The following is a 13,941-nucleotide window of genomic DNA, read 5'->3' on the forward strand; positions in this document are numbered from 1 at the left end:
CAGGGCACGTCTCTGTGGCGTGCGTTTCCTTTTTTTTGCTACGTTTTTTTTCCTTATTCAAAGCCTTTGCTTTGTCGATCGCCGGTTCGGTTTCCAATGTTCAATATCTCCCGGCGGACGATACCGCCGTAGGTGGGGGCATCGTCGCGCATTTTTTGCATTTTTAAAAAGCTCTCCCACCACACGCCGGCAGCGAACGGTTATGCTTATCTTCGTTTGGCTTCCTACTAAAAAAAAAGCCCCCCGTGTGCTGTGGAAATTACTTTTCTATTGCATAATTGCTTTTTAGTTGGTCCGCGGCGTTTGGAAGGCTGCGATGAGCGAAGGTAATGCCCCCATGAGGATGGTTTTTCCGGAGGCTACGGAATTTACCACCGTTAGGGGACGGGGCTTCATTTCGCTAAAAGCACTCCACGGACACGGCAGACCACACGCGGGACTCGGTGGTCGGTGAGTGAAAATATTCGACGACAAAATTAGCCGCTAAATTACAATTACAACCTCTCCCTCCGTTGTGGGATGTTCGCTGGGTGGCGTTATTATGCGCCATTTTTGGTAGTGCACACACCACCGTCCTCCCAAAAACCGGTTAATTGTTGCGCGTCTTTCTTTGCACGTGTCCGCGTGCGTGCGTGTGTGTGTGTGTGTGGTCAATGGCAAAATTCGGAACTGTGGCCATGACTTTGTGGTCCACGCTCGGTGAGGAAAGGCAATGCCGAAATGCCCCACCGGATGATGTGCAAGGATTGGGCGGGGGGGGGGGGGGGGTTTGAGTTGTTTTCACCATTTTGCTCGCATTACTCTAGCAAACCGAAAACGAAGTGAAAAGCGGCCATCTCTCCTGTAGCTCGCCTTGATGGGTTAATGCAAACAACAACAACAACAACAACAAAAACCATTGCCAAAATGTGACCAACACGAACCGACCGAAACTAACCGTGAACTCCTTCTGCTCTGGTTCTGCTTTTAGGTCACACAAATTGAGCGCACCCGAACGAGCGGTGGTGCCGGTGGGCAATGATGCACGTCACGAGCGGCCTCGCCACGCCGGTGGCCGGTGAGAAGCGATCGAAACCAGCGAAAAAGGAACCACCACCAGGGCCGGAACCACGCAAGGTGTCCAGCTTCATCCAGCGGTTCTACCTGTTCGGTACCAACGCCGGTTCACCGGAAGTACCGGAGGGTACCGGCGAATCACCGAAGGTGAAAAAGGCGAAGGTCGGTGATCATCAACCGATCGATGCGAGGCGGGATTCGAAACCCCCCAACAGGTCTTCCAGCGTGGAAAGCAACGGGAGTGTTCCTTCAACGCCGGAACCATCCTCCAAGGAACCGAGTCCGGTTCAGTACCCATCGTACAGTGTGCAGCGTTTGCGGCAGTTCTGGAACAATCGGCTCTTATCCGGGTCCGGAAGTCAGCAAACGAGCGCAACGGCCGCCGGTTCGTCCGTCGATACGTTGGTGAGAAAAACGAAGAGCGCCACAATCGCGGCTCCCACGGGTGTGGCCACGCGAGCAGCTTTACGAAAGTCCCCTTCACCGAAGGCGGTTTCACGGTTCCACCGGAACGGTTCCATTGGCCGCTCGGGAAAGCGCCGGTTGACGCTAGACGATCTGGACAGTTGTGTCCGGGTTTCGCAGGATCTCCCGCTGCGACGACAGTCACAACCAACCGGGGAAGGTGTGGGAACGCAGAAACGTACCTCCCATGCGGCACTGCTCAGTCCGGACCGGGAATCGGTGCAGCAGTTGGTTGAGAAGCGACCGTGCATTGGAACGGTTGGGTTAGGTCCTGTGGGTGCTGTTACAGCGGGCAGCGCAGTACCTACGGTGAGGGATTCGTTCCCGTTGGCAATTTCGACACCCACCGGTGGCCAGATTCATTGGGCTCGACGAACAGAGCTGCTCGGAATTCGGGCACTTACGCAGGACGAAAAAAGGCAGCGCATGAAAATGCCACTGCGAGTGGAGAACTACGTCAACAGTTTCATCGATGTGGACATTCAGAGCGTTACGGGGCAGGTTGGAGCGATGCCGGTGAAGCCAAAGGATGGTGGAGATCATGAAGGTCAAGTAGAGGACACCGGCGAAAGCCCCCAACGGGAGGACGCTTCAATGGAGGCTGGAAGCAAGGAACAGTCACAATCACCACACGCAGACACACCTGCGAGCTGCGATGCTTCATCTCGAACGTCGAATACGTCGTCGCTTAGACGAAAAGTTAACACACCGACGCGGAAGATAAGCTTCCTGAACAATATATCACCATATAACCGTAAGCTGCTGGCCTGCAACGGCACCAAGGTGGCCGCGTTGACCAACAAATTCAACCAAATGATACAGCAGGATGCCAGCCTGCTTGAGCAGGTCAAGAAGCGTGGCGGTTACCTGCAAAAGTGCGGTAATGTGGCGTACAAAGTGCTGGAAGACCCCGGGTGCGATAGTGGGTACGGGTTTACGACGGCCAGTCGGAAAAGTGGTGCAAGAGGCAGCTTGCGAAAGAAAAACTCCAACGCTTCTGCCACGTCCGGGAACGGAGGTAATCGTACGGATGAAAGCTCGGACGAAATCTCGTCCGTATCGAGCAAGAACTCATCGATCCGCAAGGTGGGCGTACGTAAGCGACCTAGCCTAAGGAAGAACATCTACCGGCGGCCAGAATGGGAAACGGGTCGCAGTTCACTGGGTGTTCGCAAGGTGTTGGAACTGTTCGAACCGAACGTGCAGCATAATGGAGGTGTTCGTGGTAGGCGCGCGGAAAACGGGTCCGCCTCGACGGGTCATGGCGATACCGGGAAGCCACCGCCGGGGCGAAGCAAACCGAAGGTACCGGATAAAAGCGAGCACGTGCTCAAGAAGACGAAGGACATCAAGTCGAAGAAGGTGCGTCCGGCGTTGAACGATGTTGGAGAGGCTTCGGATGCGTGTGACATTGGGGCGAGAGATGAGCCAGAGGGATCTACTCCTGCAATCGTCGAGTCAACAGACGATAGTGTTCCAGATGGACCAACCCAAGAATTCAGCGACAAAGAACTGTCAAATGTAGCTCCTGAGAGTGTGTCTAAGGAAGAGCCTATCGTTTCGACTATTGTTGCAGCTAATGATCAGCAGGAGCAAGTTGTCCCACCAAAGGATGTGAAGGAGAAGAAAAAGAGCAAAAGCACCGTCTCTAAAATCTACGAGCGTTTAACGTTTAGATCGTCCAAAAAGATCCCAACCGAAGTGTCGGTCGCAAGTGAAGCCCCGCAAGAGATCGTGATCGTACGGGATGAGGCTAGCACCCGGAAACCTAGCACCGGATCGACCCGGCGATCGTTTGTGTCATCCATCGAAATTCCAGCGATACAGATTGATGATATGCCAGTACCACAACCCATCGCGCTGCCAGCGGAAACTCCAAGCGATAAGGATACATCCGAACAAAAGATCCTCGAGGCGCTTAGTGCCGTTAACCAGAGGATCGACAATCTTTCCAAGAGCGTCTGTGACTTAACTCTCTCCAACTCCAAGAGCGCAATTCTGCCAAATATCACCCAAACGACCAGCATCCAGCCAGTGCTTCCGAACTCGTCGTTCCTGTTCCGTGACGGTGGAAGCCGACGAGGCCCCGGGATGGAAGCAGCCAACAGGCACGCTAGCCAGCGGAACATCGTCGAAGCGGTCAACACCGTTGTCATCAATAAATCCATCTCGATGGACGATCATCACTTCCCGTGTTCGCGCAGTTCAGCAAGCAGATTGAGCCTGAACGAACGTTCGTTGACGCAGCGTGGTCAGGAAGATGGTTACGAGCTGGTTACGCGACCTGACGAAAGTCGGATGCTTCCCGATCTAGAGTCAATCTCCAGTACCTCACTCGCAGCGACGATCGATCTCACAGAGCTGACCTCTAAAATCGAGTCATTTGTCCACAAATCGAAGCGTGAAGCGGACAATATTTACCAGAGCATTCCTCAGAAGGTTGTCGCCTCGAACAAGAACCACTTAGTGCCCGAGGACACGGTTAGCATCAACAGCTACGAATCGTTCGAGAACTACGAATCTATCGAACACGAGGCGCGATCGGACACGCTGCGGGCGTTCGAGTTGGAAGCATCAGCACGTGAAGAGGACACGTACGAAATCTGCAGTCCACCACCAGAGTTGCCACCCGCCCGGGAGGATTCCCGGAATGACCTCACTCTGCCACAACCAAAGCGCAATTTATCCTCATCCCCGAAAACGCTGCCCAAGCACCTGCAGGTGACTTACCAATCCAATTACGAGCGCATCAAGTACAGTAAGATCCCTCCCAGGCCACCTAAGCCGGAAGAGGTTCCGCTGCCACCGAGGAACAACTCCGCGGCGAGCATTCCCGCTGGTGGCACCAGTCCATTGAACGTCACGCTGGATAGCATATCCTCGACGGAGTTTCCTCCAAGCCCGGGTGCAGATTTGCTGGACAAATCAGCCCACAGGCCGGAAGGTGGACTGCCGGAAAACATATACGAGGAGAACATCTACGATACGATCCGGAGCGCGGATGGGGTCGATTACGACGATCCAGCCACTGGCGGAAGCTCAGCCGAACTGGAGCCTAACCACGCGGAAACGAGTTTGCAGAACCGCCGAACGTATGAACGGCCACCAGAGGGCCACGGACAACAGCCTTCGCCGCCAGCGGACAGCGTTTCGCTCGTATCGTCCAACTGCTACGAGTCGATCGGTTCGAGGTTGGAATTTGTACGCCAGCTTGCGCTGAACCGCCGCAGTATGGGCGGATCGACGACGACGTTGGCATCTGACCACATCACCAACAGCCTGTACGGTACCACGGTCGGGCTGGCAAGCTTAACACCACCAAGTGAACGTGGTAGTGACACAAGCAATAGTGCCGACTGGACCGATATCTCCGACGAGGACGACGGCGGGCGTGGCGATGGGATGGGCAGTGGCGGGATCACGGGTTCGAAGCGGCCGAATTTCATTGTGTAAGTATCCCGTGTCCTCAGCCGGAGAAGAGTTGATTCTAATAGTATCTTTCTTTCACTCGGTGCTTTGACAGCGTGCGAGAGCGCAAGCGGACTCATCATACACCGTTAAGGTCGCGGAAACTGGCTCGGATCGCGCACCCGCGGATAGACGGTAAGTGGCACACGATCTTCCAGTTATGCAAATCGCTTTCCCGTGTCCGATCACACCGGATTTTGAACGAACTTTTCTAGCCTCGTTGCGGGCTGCCCGTTAGGAGAACGGTATTCTATGCGTGTAATCAGCTACGGTGTGACTTTTATGCACGATTACACTTGGATCCGTTAAATCCGGTAATACGGAGCATCATTTCGCCTGATAATTAGTGTTAAAATCCAATCAATTGATAATTTCAACAGTGTCGCTTTATTTAATGCATTTATAATTTAAATTTATAGTTCATAAGTGTCAGGAAAATTCATAACACGCTGTGTAATGAAGCGTTTTTCTGCCATGCTCACAAGCGCCATCTTTTGAGCAGAGTTCAAGCTTTGAGCCCAAAGCTATGCAATACGCACAACACAGCATCATCATCCCTGTTAGATGGGGTTTATCACGCTATGTTTTCGTGTTTTTCGTTCAGTAATTAGTAAGTTATAATTCTATCACTCTAACGAGCCAACATATGCAATTCGTGCCGTAACCGATTGCATGCACCGGTGGTATTTGTTGAACAACGCATCAAAACATGGCGCATATTATGATCATTCTGACGAATGGTGTGTCATTGTTACGGCGTGTGTTTGATCCCTTAAGATCTCCTCTCCGCCCGCAATCTATTCAAACGATATGTGCACTGGTGAAACTTCGAGAAAGGCTCAGACCTACGCTCCCATGTCCGCAAAACTTTCTCACTAATGCACTTGGGGCTCGGGGTGACTTCACGCTGGCTTGTATGTTTGCGCATAAAGGCATGATGCCCGATCAATGGGAGAACCTTTACATAAGCTGAAGAGGTACCTGGGAAAAAACACCGTGTGAGCATTAAAAGAGGCGGCCTAGGGTGGACTGATTAATCTAATCTTGGTGGTTACCAGCGACAGTTATTGCCACGACATTCCCCTACACTGTGCGGTGGCATCATCATCTGCCTCGATTGCACCATATATGCCGTGCAAAAGCTGTTCGATCGCCATCGTGATATTGTATCAACAAAATGCCATCATTCTACCAGCGCTCCATTGTTTTACACCGCGGGCCGTGTGTGTAGCAGCGGGCATGACTTGATGGAAGCCTTGAATTGATGAAGAAAAAAAAACACACACCCACCCCATGTGCCACACATTTCCCAGAGACGCACCACAGAATGGCCGGATCAGAGGTGCCACAATCGATTACGCACGAATGGACCCCCATTCCCGTGGGGGAAGAAAGAAGATTTCACGGGAGATTTAGAAGATGGCTTCGGATGCGGCGGTTATGTGTTCATTGTGGCACTGGAGCCAATTAATTGACCCGGCTGATTGATCTTTCGGATGGCGGGGAAAGTTTGCTTCACTCTCGAGTCTGCTTAAATGATTTCGATCGCAGTGCACTGCAAGCAATTATCGACTCCGGTCATCTTCAGTCGAGCCGCATCAATCTAGCTTCGTTGTACATAAATTGCATTTTTCGCTTACCAAACGCGAACGTTAGCATGCTTTTAAAGCCCCTTTCAGCTGGGTTTGCTAAGCTGCGTTTGAAAATATTCAAAAACGTGCCGCTACCTCGAAGATCGTTCGTTCAGCGATCACACTCAACATGCCTTTTTTTTGTTTTCGAAATGTCAAGCTAATCAAACCGCACAAGGTGAGCGTAAGTAGTGCAGAGACTTCACCACCGAAAAAAAGGCTCATTCTCAGCTGAAAACCAGCACCACTCGGGCTGCTCGGGCGCCTTAGTTTTGAAGCGGGCCCGCTCGATGAAGCGCGAGGCTTCACTTTTGCATCATTTTAATGGCATTGGCAATGCTTTTCGGGCCGTTTCCGACGGATTGAAATTAGCCGACCGACCGACCGAGAGCCGTGTGGCGATGCTTCGATGATGCTTATTAAAAAAAATCTCTTCGTACGCAAAAACCCGCCACCCTCGAGTAGAGCGCCAGCTTTCGAGCTTTTGCAGATGCGTTTCAAAACGATTCAAAACGCGATTTATGAAATTACCAACAACCTGACTGATGGGGAGTCGTTGAGTTTGCCAATCAGCTTGACAATCAAATCCTTGTCACCGGGGGTAGAATTTCGGCATAAATCATCGCCGTTGACGATCGATCTGGTGCTGCCGATCAGTGTTTGCTAATCATCAGTCGTACTGCAGCCCATCTACATAATGAATGGTTTGTGTTTATGTTACTGAAACCATTCCAAGCATCATAAAACGCTCCATACGATCGATACGAAACACGCCACAAACACCAAGCTGTGCATAATCGAAACATCTCTTTCGAGAACTGCATTGCATTGCTGAACGTTTAATGTTTAGCACGCAAACTGTTACTGTACTTCAAGCAAACTTGCTGTTAGTTACTAAAATAAAGAGCGATCTTTCGGTTAGAGAGAGAGAGAGAGAGCGTCAGCATAAAAACAGCGCGAGATCATTCTCTCCACTAAGCGAAACGCTTAGAGCAACGTTTACGTCAGGGGTGTCCAACTCGGACTAGAGAATCGTGGGGAACAAAATTTTCCACGTAATTGTTAATCATTTTGCTCACTTTCAAATCATCACTTATCAAAGCATCACCCATTGACTAGCGATCTATAGTGCCTTTTTATTAGTGAGAGAAAATTTTAAAAAAGAAAATGTTCATATTACGATCACACGCTTCAGCTCGGATGGTTTTCTCCCTCCACCAAGGGACAGTGCACCTTCAAGCGACGATGCTCCAGCATGGCCACAACCGTTCACGAATCTTTAGTATACTCTCGCGCATGTCGGCGTACACACGCCACCAGTTCGCGCCTCGCGTAACCAAAAGGCTAACCTCTGCCAGTAAAATCGCATGTAAAAAAAGCCTTATCCCCTCCAAAAAACGCCACAAACGTCGCGACCTTCCACGGGCTACCAGCGTGGGCTTCAACGGCCATTGTGCGCGCGCACGCCTGTATATGATTGTGTGTGTGGACAGTGCAGTGTGGCATCGTGTGCCGCAAGCACCCGTGTACCAGCCCACTCGAATGGAACGAAAAAACAAAGCGTGACCGCCAAGGGCCAAACTCGTTTCTCTGACCAAACAACCACGGCGGGAATTCACCCACAGTGCGTAGGTTGGTACAAACGCCAGTTTTTCGCGCCCGCGTATTAGTCCCGTGTGGTGATCGCGATCGTGCAAACCAACGCTGACGTCACGCAAAAGTTTTTGGGGGTTGCTGTGGAATCGAGAAAAAAAAATCACTCCTCTCCGTAGAACGTTGTTCCAGTGTTCCCGCTTCAAGCAGGAAGCGCAATCGTGCAAACAGCGTGTTGGAAACCCGTTTTGGATTCCACTCAAAATAAAAAAGGTGTTAAATGGTGCCGTCACTAAAGTTATGCTGACATAAGCATACCGGTGTTTGGGTGTGTGCTAATGAGCAGCCACTGGGTTGGTGCATTCGGGCACGCTTCGACAACTCATCCGAAAGGACGATTATGATCGGTTTCGGTAGTGGAGTCGCCTTGCGAAGCGTTTTCGAAACAACCCTCCCCAATCGGGAACGAAGCGGAACGGTGTGCGGTGCAGCTAAAGAAGGGAGGGGGGGGGGGAAATGCAACCCAACACAGGCGTAGGTTTAAACCACAATCACCCAGCACAGCTGCTGGTGCAATACGAAAAATACCTATCCGTGAAACGCATCTTCAAACGGAGACCAGAAATACCGGATTGCATCAAACGCCTTTTTTTCCGATCGCAGGCGTACTGCTCACTGACATAATAATAGTTGAGGTGTTGAAGCTCGGGTTACGTTCGAAAGCAGACGTGCTAGTAGTGTGATCTTTAGTAGCTAGTGCACCACCGTAAAGTTGCACAATCGGTACACCCGTTTACCCGGACACGGAACGTGTAAAATCATCCCAAAAGTGATCCGTCTCCAATCCGGTGGAAAGAAGAAAAAATACCCCCGATTAAAAGTAATTTAACGGCGCGTTTTTTTTCTCTCCATGTGACTCGCCATGTTCCGGTCGTTCGAATTCCACGTCCAATTGAACGTGCAAAAATCACGTCATAGTTCACGTTCGTCGGCAAGCGCATTCGTGGTGCATTTTTGTGGCACATTTCGTTCGTTTTTTCTGGGGGTGGCGGAGTTCCGTCTTACGAAACGAAAGTTTAAATTAATAATTTGTGAAGTGTGACGGTCAGACGAGTGAAGAAATGTGTTGCTTATGGGAAGCGCGTAATTGAAAACAGCTTACAAAAACGCAACGGCACAGAAAAAAAAGGTGTAAATCGTTTGTTTTTTAGTTCGTAACTGTGTTTGTCGTTTAGAAACGTGCTAAAACTCACGCCGCCGTTTAGTGTGCGTAGTTTTGGAGTGGTTCAACATCCGGGAGTTCTTCTTCTAGCTGCTACGTGTTTTTAGTAACGAATTTTATTTACGTCCGACGCGGGGGCATTCGCTTTATGTACATAAACCTTGCGATCGATAGGCTTTACTTCCGTTGGACGCCAAACACGTGGGCCGGAATGGAATGTGCAGATTAATCTCACGTAATGGTGGTCTTTTATTAAGCGACATTTTGGCTGGCCCATATTGATTGATCTATCCGGTCCGAGCCCTTACGTGAATTGGGTCGACAATTTTCGACATCCGCCCAAATGCGTTTTAATTACAATGCTCGGATGCCGGAAGCAAGACGGCTTATTTAGAGCCATTTTAAAAAATTAAACTTGTACGTCGTTGTCAAATGAAACATTGTGCATTCTCTTTCGTTAGAGCCCAGCAACATGTTCCGGGGAAGCTATTTGTTCACAGATAACACGCACGTTGTTTTGTGACCACTGTTTGTGAGATTTGTTTAATCGTTCTTTGTGTTAATTAACTTCCTGTCGCTTTTCTTGAAGGTCGCCACGCGGACCCAAGCGTTGCTAGGAAAGCCTACTTTGTCGTAGGTCTCATTTTATTTGTTTCTCTCAACGAACTTTGCACGAGGAATTAACATCACGATCCAAGCAAACGGGTTTTTATCCCGCAGACAGCGTGCGGGTTGTTGCTGGGCTGAATGCTGGACGAACCAAAAGCAGCTGTAATTGGCAGCGGGACATGTGTTGAGCTATTTTAAAAACGTACAGACACCCTGTGCCAGACATTAGCTGTTCCGTAGCCTACATTCCCGTGAAGCTGTCGAATCACGATGGGGCGCTTTTTGAGCACGAACCGGATCTTGGATCATGTTGCTCTAAATTGCTCTACCTTCTTTTGTGCTGTTTTGCGCCCAGTCTGGTGCCGTATTTCCTGCTTTATAACCCAGCAACACCACACATGAGAGATGTCCATCGTCCATCGTCTACGATGCTTGTCTCGTGAGTTTATCAAACGCACATTAAAGCCCCGTTTTTTTGGGGCTAGAAATAAGCCGAAAAGTTTTCCCATTTGGTGGGAAATTCCCGTGCTTGTGGTGATGAAAATTTTGCTGCTAGCGAATGGCCCCAAATTCAAACTTACCAGCTCATCTCCTGTTACTATGTTCGACTGCAACTCAGTGCGTACGATGGCACAAACTCACGGCTGCTGGCTATCATGCTTGTGCAGATTTTACCCGCCGGTTAATAACCGGCTGTACACGCATCGGATTCAAGGCAAACACGAAAAACTTGTTCTGCATCAATATATCGGCATACCAAGCAAGTAAACGCCCCACTACGCGCTGCCGGGGTATAAAGTAAAAATGTATCTCCTCGCTTCGAGCGTCCATGAGATCACCCTGACGGAATGGAGCTGGTGAGCAGCACATCGACGTAGAAGTTTAAGAAGAAACAATCTTCGCCCTTTCGACGAACGTCCCCCGACTGGCTTAAGGTCAAAAGACCACGACTCATGGGTGCTTTTGCTTGATTATTGTTAATCTCGACGCGTTTGCTTGTCGTTGTCCATGAAAGAGAGACCATTCTAGGAAAAGATTCTTTGTTCTACGTTCAAAAGATAGTGTTCATTTGCGTTTTTTTAAATACATTATTATCAACCGCCTTCTTCGGTTTTCAATTCACAATTGCTCCCCACGATGTAAATGAACGTGTGTTCAATCGTGCTGTAAATGCAACAACGATTTAACGACATAACGTAGCGATCGTCACTGATCATCAATCGAAAGTGCATTCATGCAAAAGAAAGTAATTCAGACGCATATTCTAATGGCAGTGATTGCCATTCCAACTGGGATGGGTGTAACAGACAGGATTCATGCTTCAGTAACGATAATGGGCCGCTCCTCGACATTTCCTCGTTAACAGTTGACCCGTGGGTTATTCTTCTGATCTTCTACGTTTGTACGATCAAACGATCATGGCCAGAAGTTGTGTCATATTCCGTGAATGTGAAATGTAAATAAGCGAAGGCATTGAGACTTAATGAATCAATAAACAAAGTGTTTGACAATACGTTTCGCAACGTAAAAAGTAGGATCGAAATCATAAGAAAGCGAAATACAAAGCTCGTGAGTCATCCCAAAATTTAGATCAAGTTTCCTTAAACGAGGATCCACCACAACCGGATAGCGCATGTGTGCGTTCGTTCGCTTGTGGCTGAGCTCTAGTTTTTATGCAGCAGCTTGTGCGACCTAGACCAACACCTTTAGGGGGGTTTTGCATACACGATCAGATCGCTTGGTCATAAAACCGGTTTGTTTAACATGCACCAAATGTATCACCGGCGTGACGGTTTTGTGAGCTTTCCCAAAGTAAACCACCACCAGCAAACGAAGCTGGCGACCCTTGAAGCCACTTCTAAAGACGGTGTCGTCATACGGCAAAACTCGAAAGTGTCGACCTTTTGGGACTACCGCTCCCTGTTGTGCAATGGACAAATTACGAACCCTCGATGTCAGCTTCCATTCTCTCCAGCGCGACAGTTGAAGTCGCGATGTCTAATCTCCCCAGAGCTCGAAGGTAATAATACACCCATCACCAACGAGCGGCTTCGCATGATCACATCGATGTTCAAGGTTAATCTCGATCACCCGGAATGGTTCTCAGGGCCTAACCGCGATGGATGCTAGTTGCTAGAGCCACCGTCAGGATCCGCCCGGGTGGAAACTCTTGATTTTATTTTAATTGACGGCTACTTCGCCCGCGCATAGATTTTGGCTTGGATCACACAACAAGAAGGCTTCTCTCCCCCGTCGATGCGATCACAATGGATCGTACAGCGGTGAGCTTCGATGGGTTATCCGGTTACAAAAGCTCGCGCTTTCCGGTGCTAGTTGGGGGGAATAATTATTAGAAGGAAGCTACCTGGTGGTTATTGTGCGCCGGGGTAGTCTATGCTACCGGCATTATAAAGCGATAAATGTGCGACAAACTATACCACATCTAGCAGTCCATATTTTCCCACCGAACGCGAACTGTCAAACGAGACATTGACGTTGCGCGGAAAGGAAACCAAGACGTAATCAACCTCGAAGGCTATCAACTACCAGCAAAATCCCAAGCTGAAGCAAGGACAACGTGCTTATGGCATGATTTTATAGCTTTTCCCGCCAATCGAGGAAGCTACGGTTTGCTTGGAGCTTAATTAACGATTTCACGTAATGTGCGTCGATGTTGTTTTTTTTTGGTAAATTATTCTTTTACATTTTCTATCGCTCGGCACCGGTGATCAATACCATCGGTTGTTTTCATTTTCGTTTTCTTTGGTTTTTGATGTTTTTCTTCCCCCCTGCGTTTAACTCCCGCTTTAATTGATAACGATTTTCCAATTTCTTCTCCCAAAACCCAGTAATTGTTAGGTGGATCGGTTTTTTTTTGTTTCGCTGCCACATCCACGGAAGGGAAATTGGATCGCGATTGGAAAACGCGAGCAGTTTAATAGGTACCTTTTGCTCTCGTGCAAATATTTTTGCCCGAATGAATTTATAAGCAATTAAAAGCACAACCATCACATCAATTTGCTGCTCGCGGCGCCATACGCCACCTGAATCGATTCTACAGCTATGGTATTACGCCAGTGGGCTTTTCTCTACGGGCATATGTTTTTTTTTCTATGTACAACTGAACGGTGCCCATGGGAAAGCATTTCTCCCGGCCACACGCACCCTGCATAACACACCCCAAGCATTGCATTGTTCTCCACCCATAAGCGTTCCCTTTTGCCCTGCAGCTCACGATGCATTTGTAGTATGGTTTTCGCGACTCTCCACGGCTCCCAGACGCATGATGTAACCGGCAAAAATTGACCACTTTGCGTAGGTTTCGCACTGCGCGCAGAACCACCGACGCGCCGGGAAAGTGCACCCAGTTCGAGTGCACACAGGCCCCGTTTTAACCCGTTGCACTAACTCGGAGGAAAATGCGTTCGACAGGGCGGACGCGTCGTTTGGAACCATTCATCGTCACAAAGCACGACTGCTAAGCTCTATTAACGCGTGCGTTTGTTTGCGTTGTTTTTGCTTCTACGCCCTCTCTAATCTGCACGAAGTTATGCAACGATGGAAGACGGCACTCGAGCGTTAGTAAAGAAGACACCGCGGTTCGATTGCCGAAACGGCGTGAATGAGACTCGCGTGCGGTCGGTTGGCTGTGAGTTATAGATTCATCGACATTACTACCTCGTAGCCCTTCGAAAGTGCGTTTAGGGCTCCCTCGAAACGGTGCTTTCAATTGCACTAACGACTGGCAAGGGTTTAGTGCAGGTGCATTCTATGAGTGCCACGGTCTGATGCACTTCAAATGCACTTGCTGCAGGTGTGTGTAGCCATGGGTATTACGACGATCGCTCGTGAACGTAACAATACCGTCGATTACAACTACTTGCCGGGGAGTTGGAC

General features: G+C 49.5%; 1 protein-coding gene across 1 annotated transcript in view; it reads left to right on the forward strand.

The window, feature by feature from the left end:
* The first annotated feature begins 1,017 nt into the window (after positions 1–1,017).
* LOC128724567 (uncharacterized) overlaps positions 1,018–13,941 on the forward strand; it is a 38,139-nt gene continuing 25,215 nt past the window's right edge. Inside the window, exons 1-3 of the mRNA XM_053818290.1 lie at positions 1,018–2,022; positions 2,107–4,970; positions 5,045–5,124. Coding sequence (XP_053674265.1) covers positions 1,018–2,022; positions 2,107–4,970; positions 5,045–5,124 — 3,949 coding nt within the window. The remainder of the gene's footprint in view (positions 2,023–2,106; positions 4,971–5,044; positions 5,125–13,941) is intronic.

The sequence above is a fragment of the Anopheles nili genome, chromosome 3, assembly GCF_943737925.1.
Source record: "Anopheles nili chromosome 3, idAnoNiliSN_F5_01, whole genome shotgun sequence".
Lineage (NCBI taxonomy): Eukaryota > Metazoa > Arthropoda > Insecta > Diptera > Culicidae > Anopheles > Anopheles nili.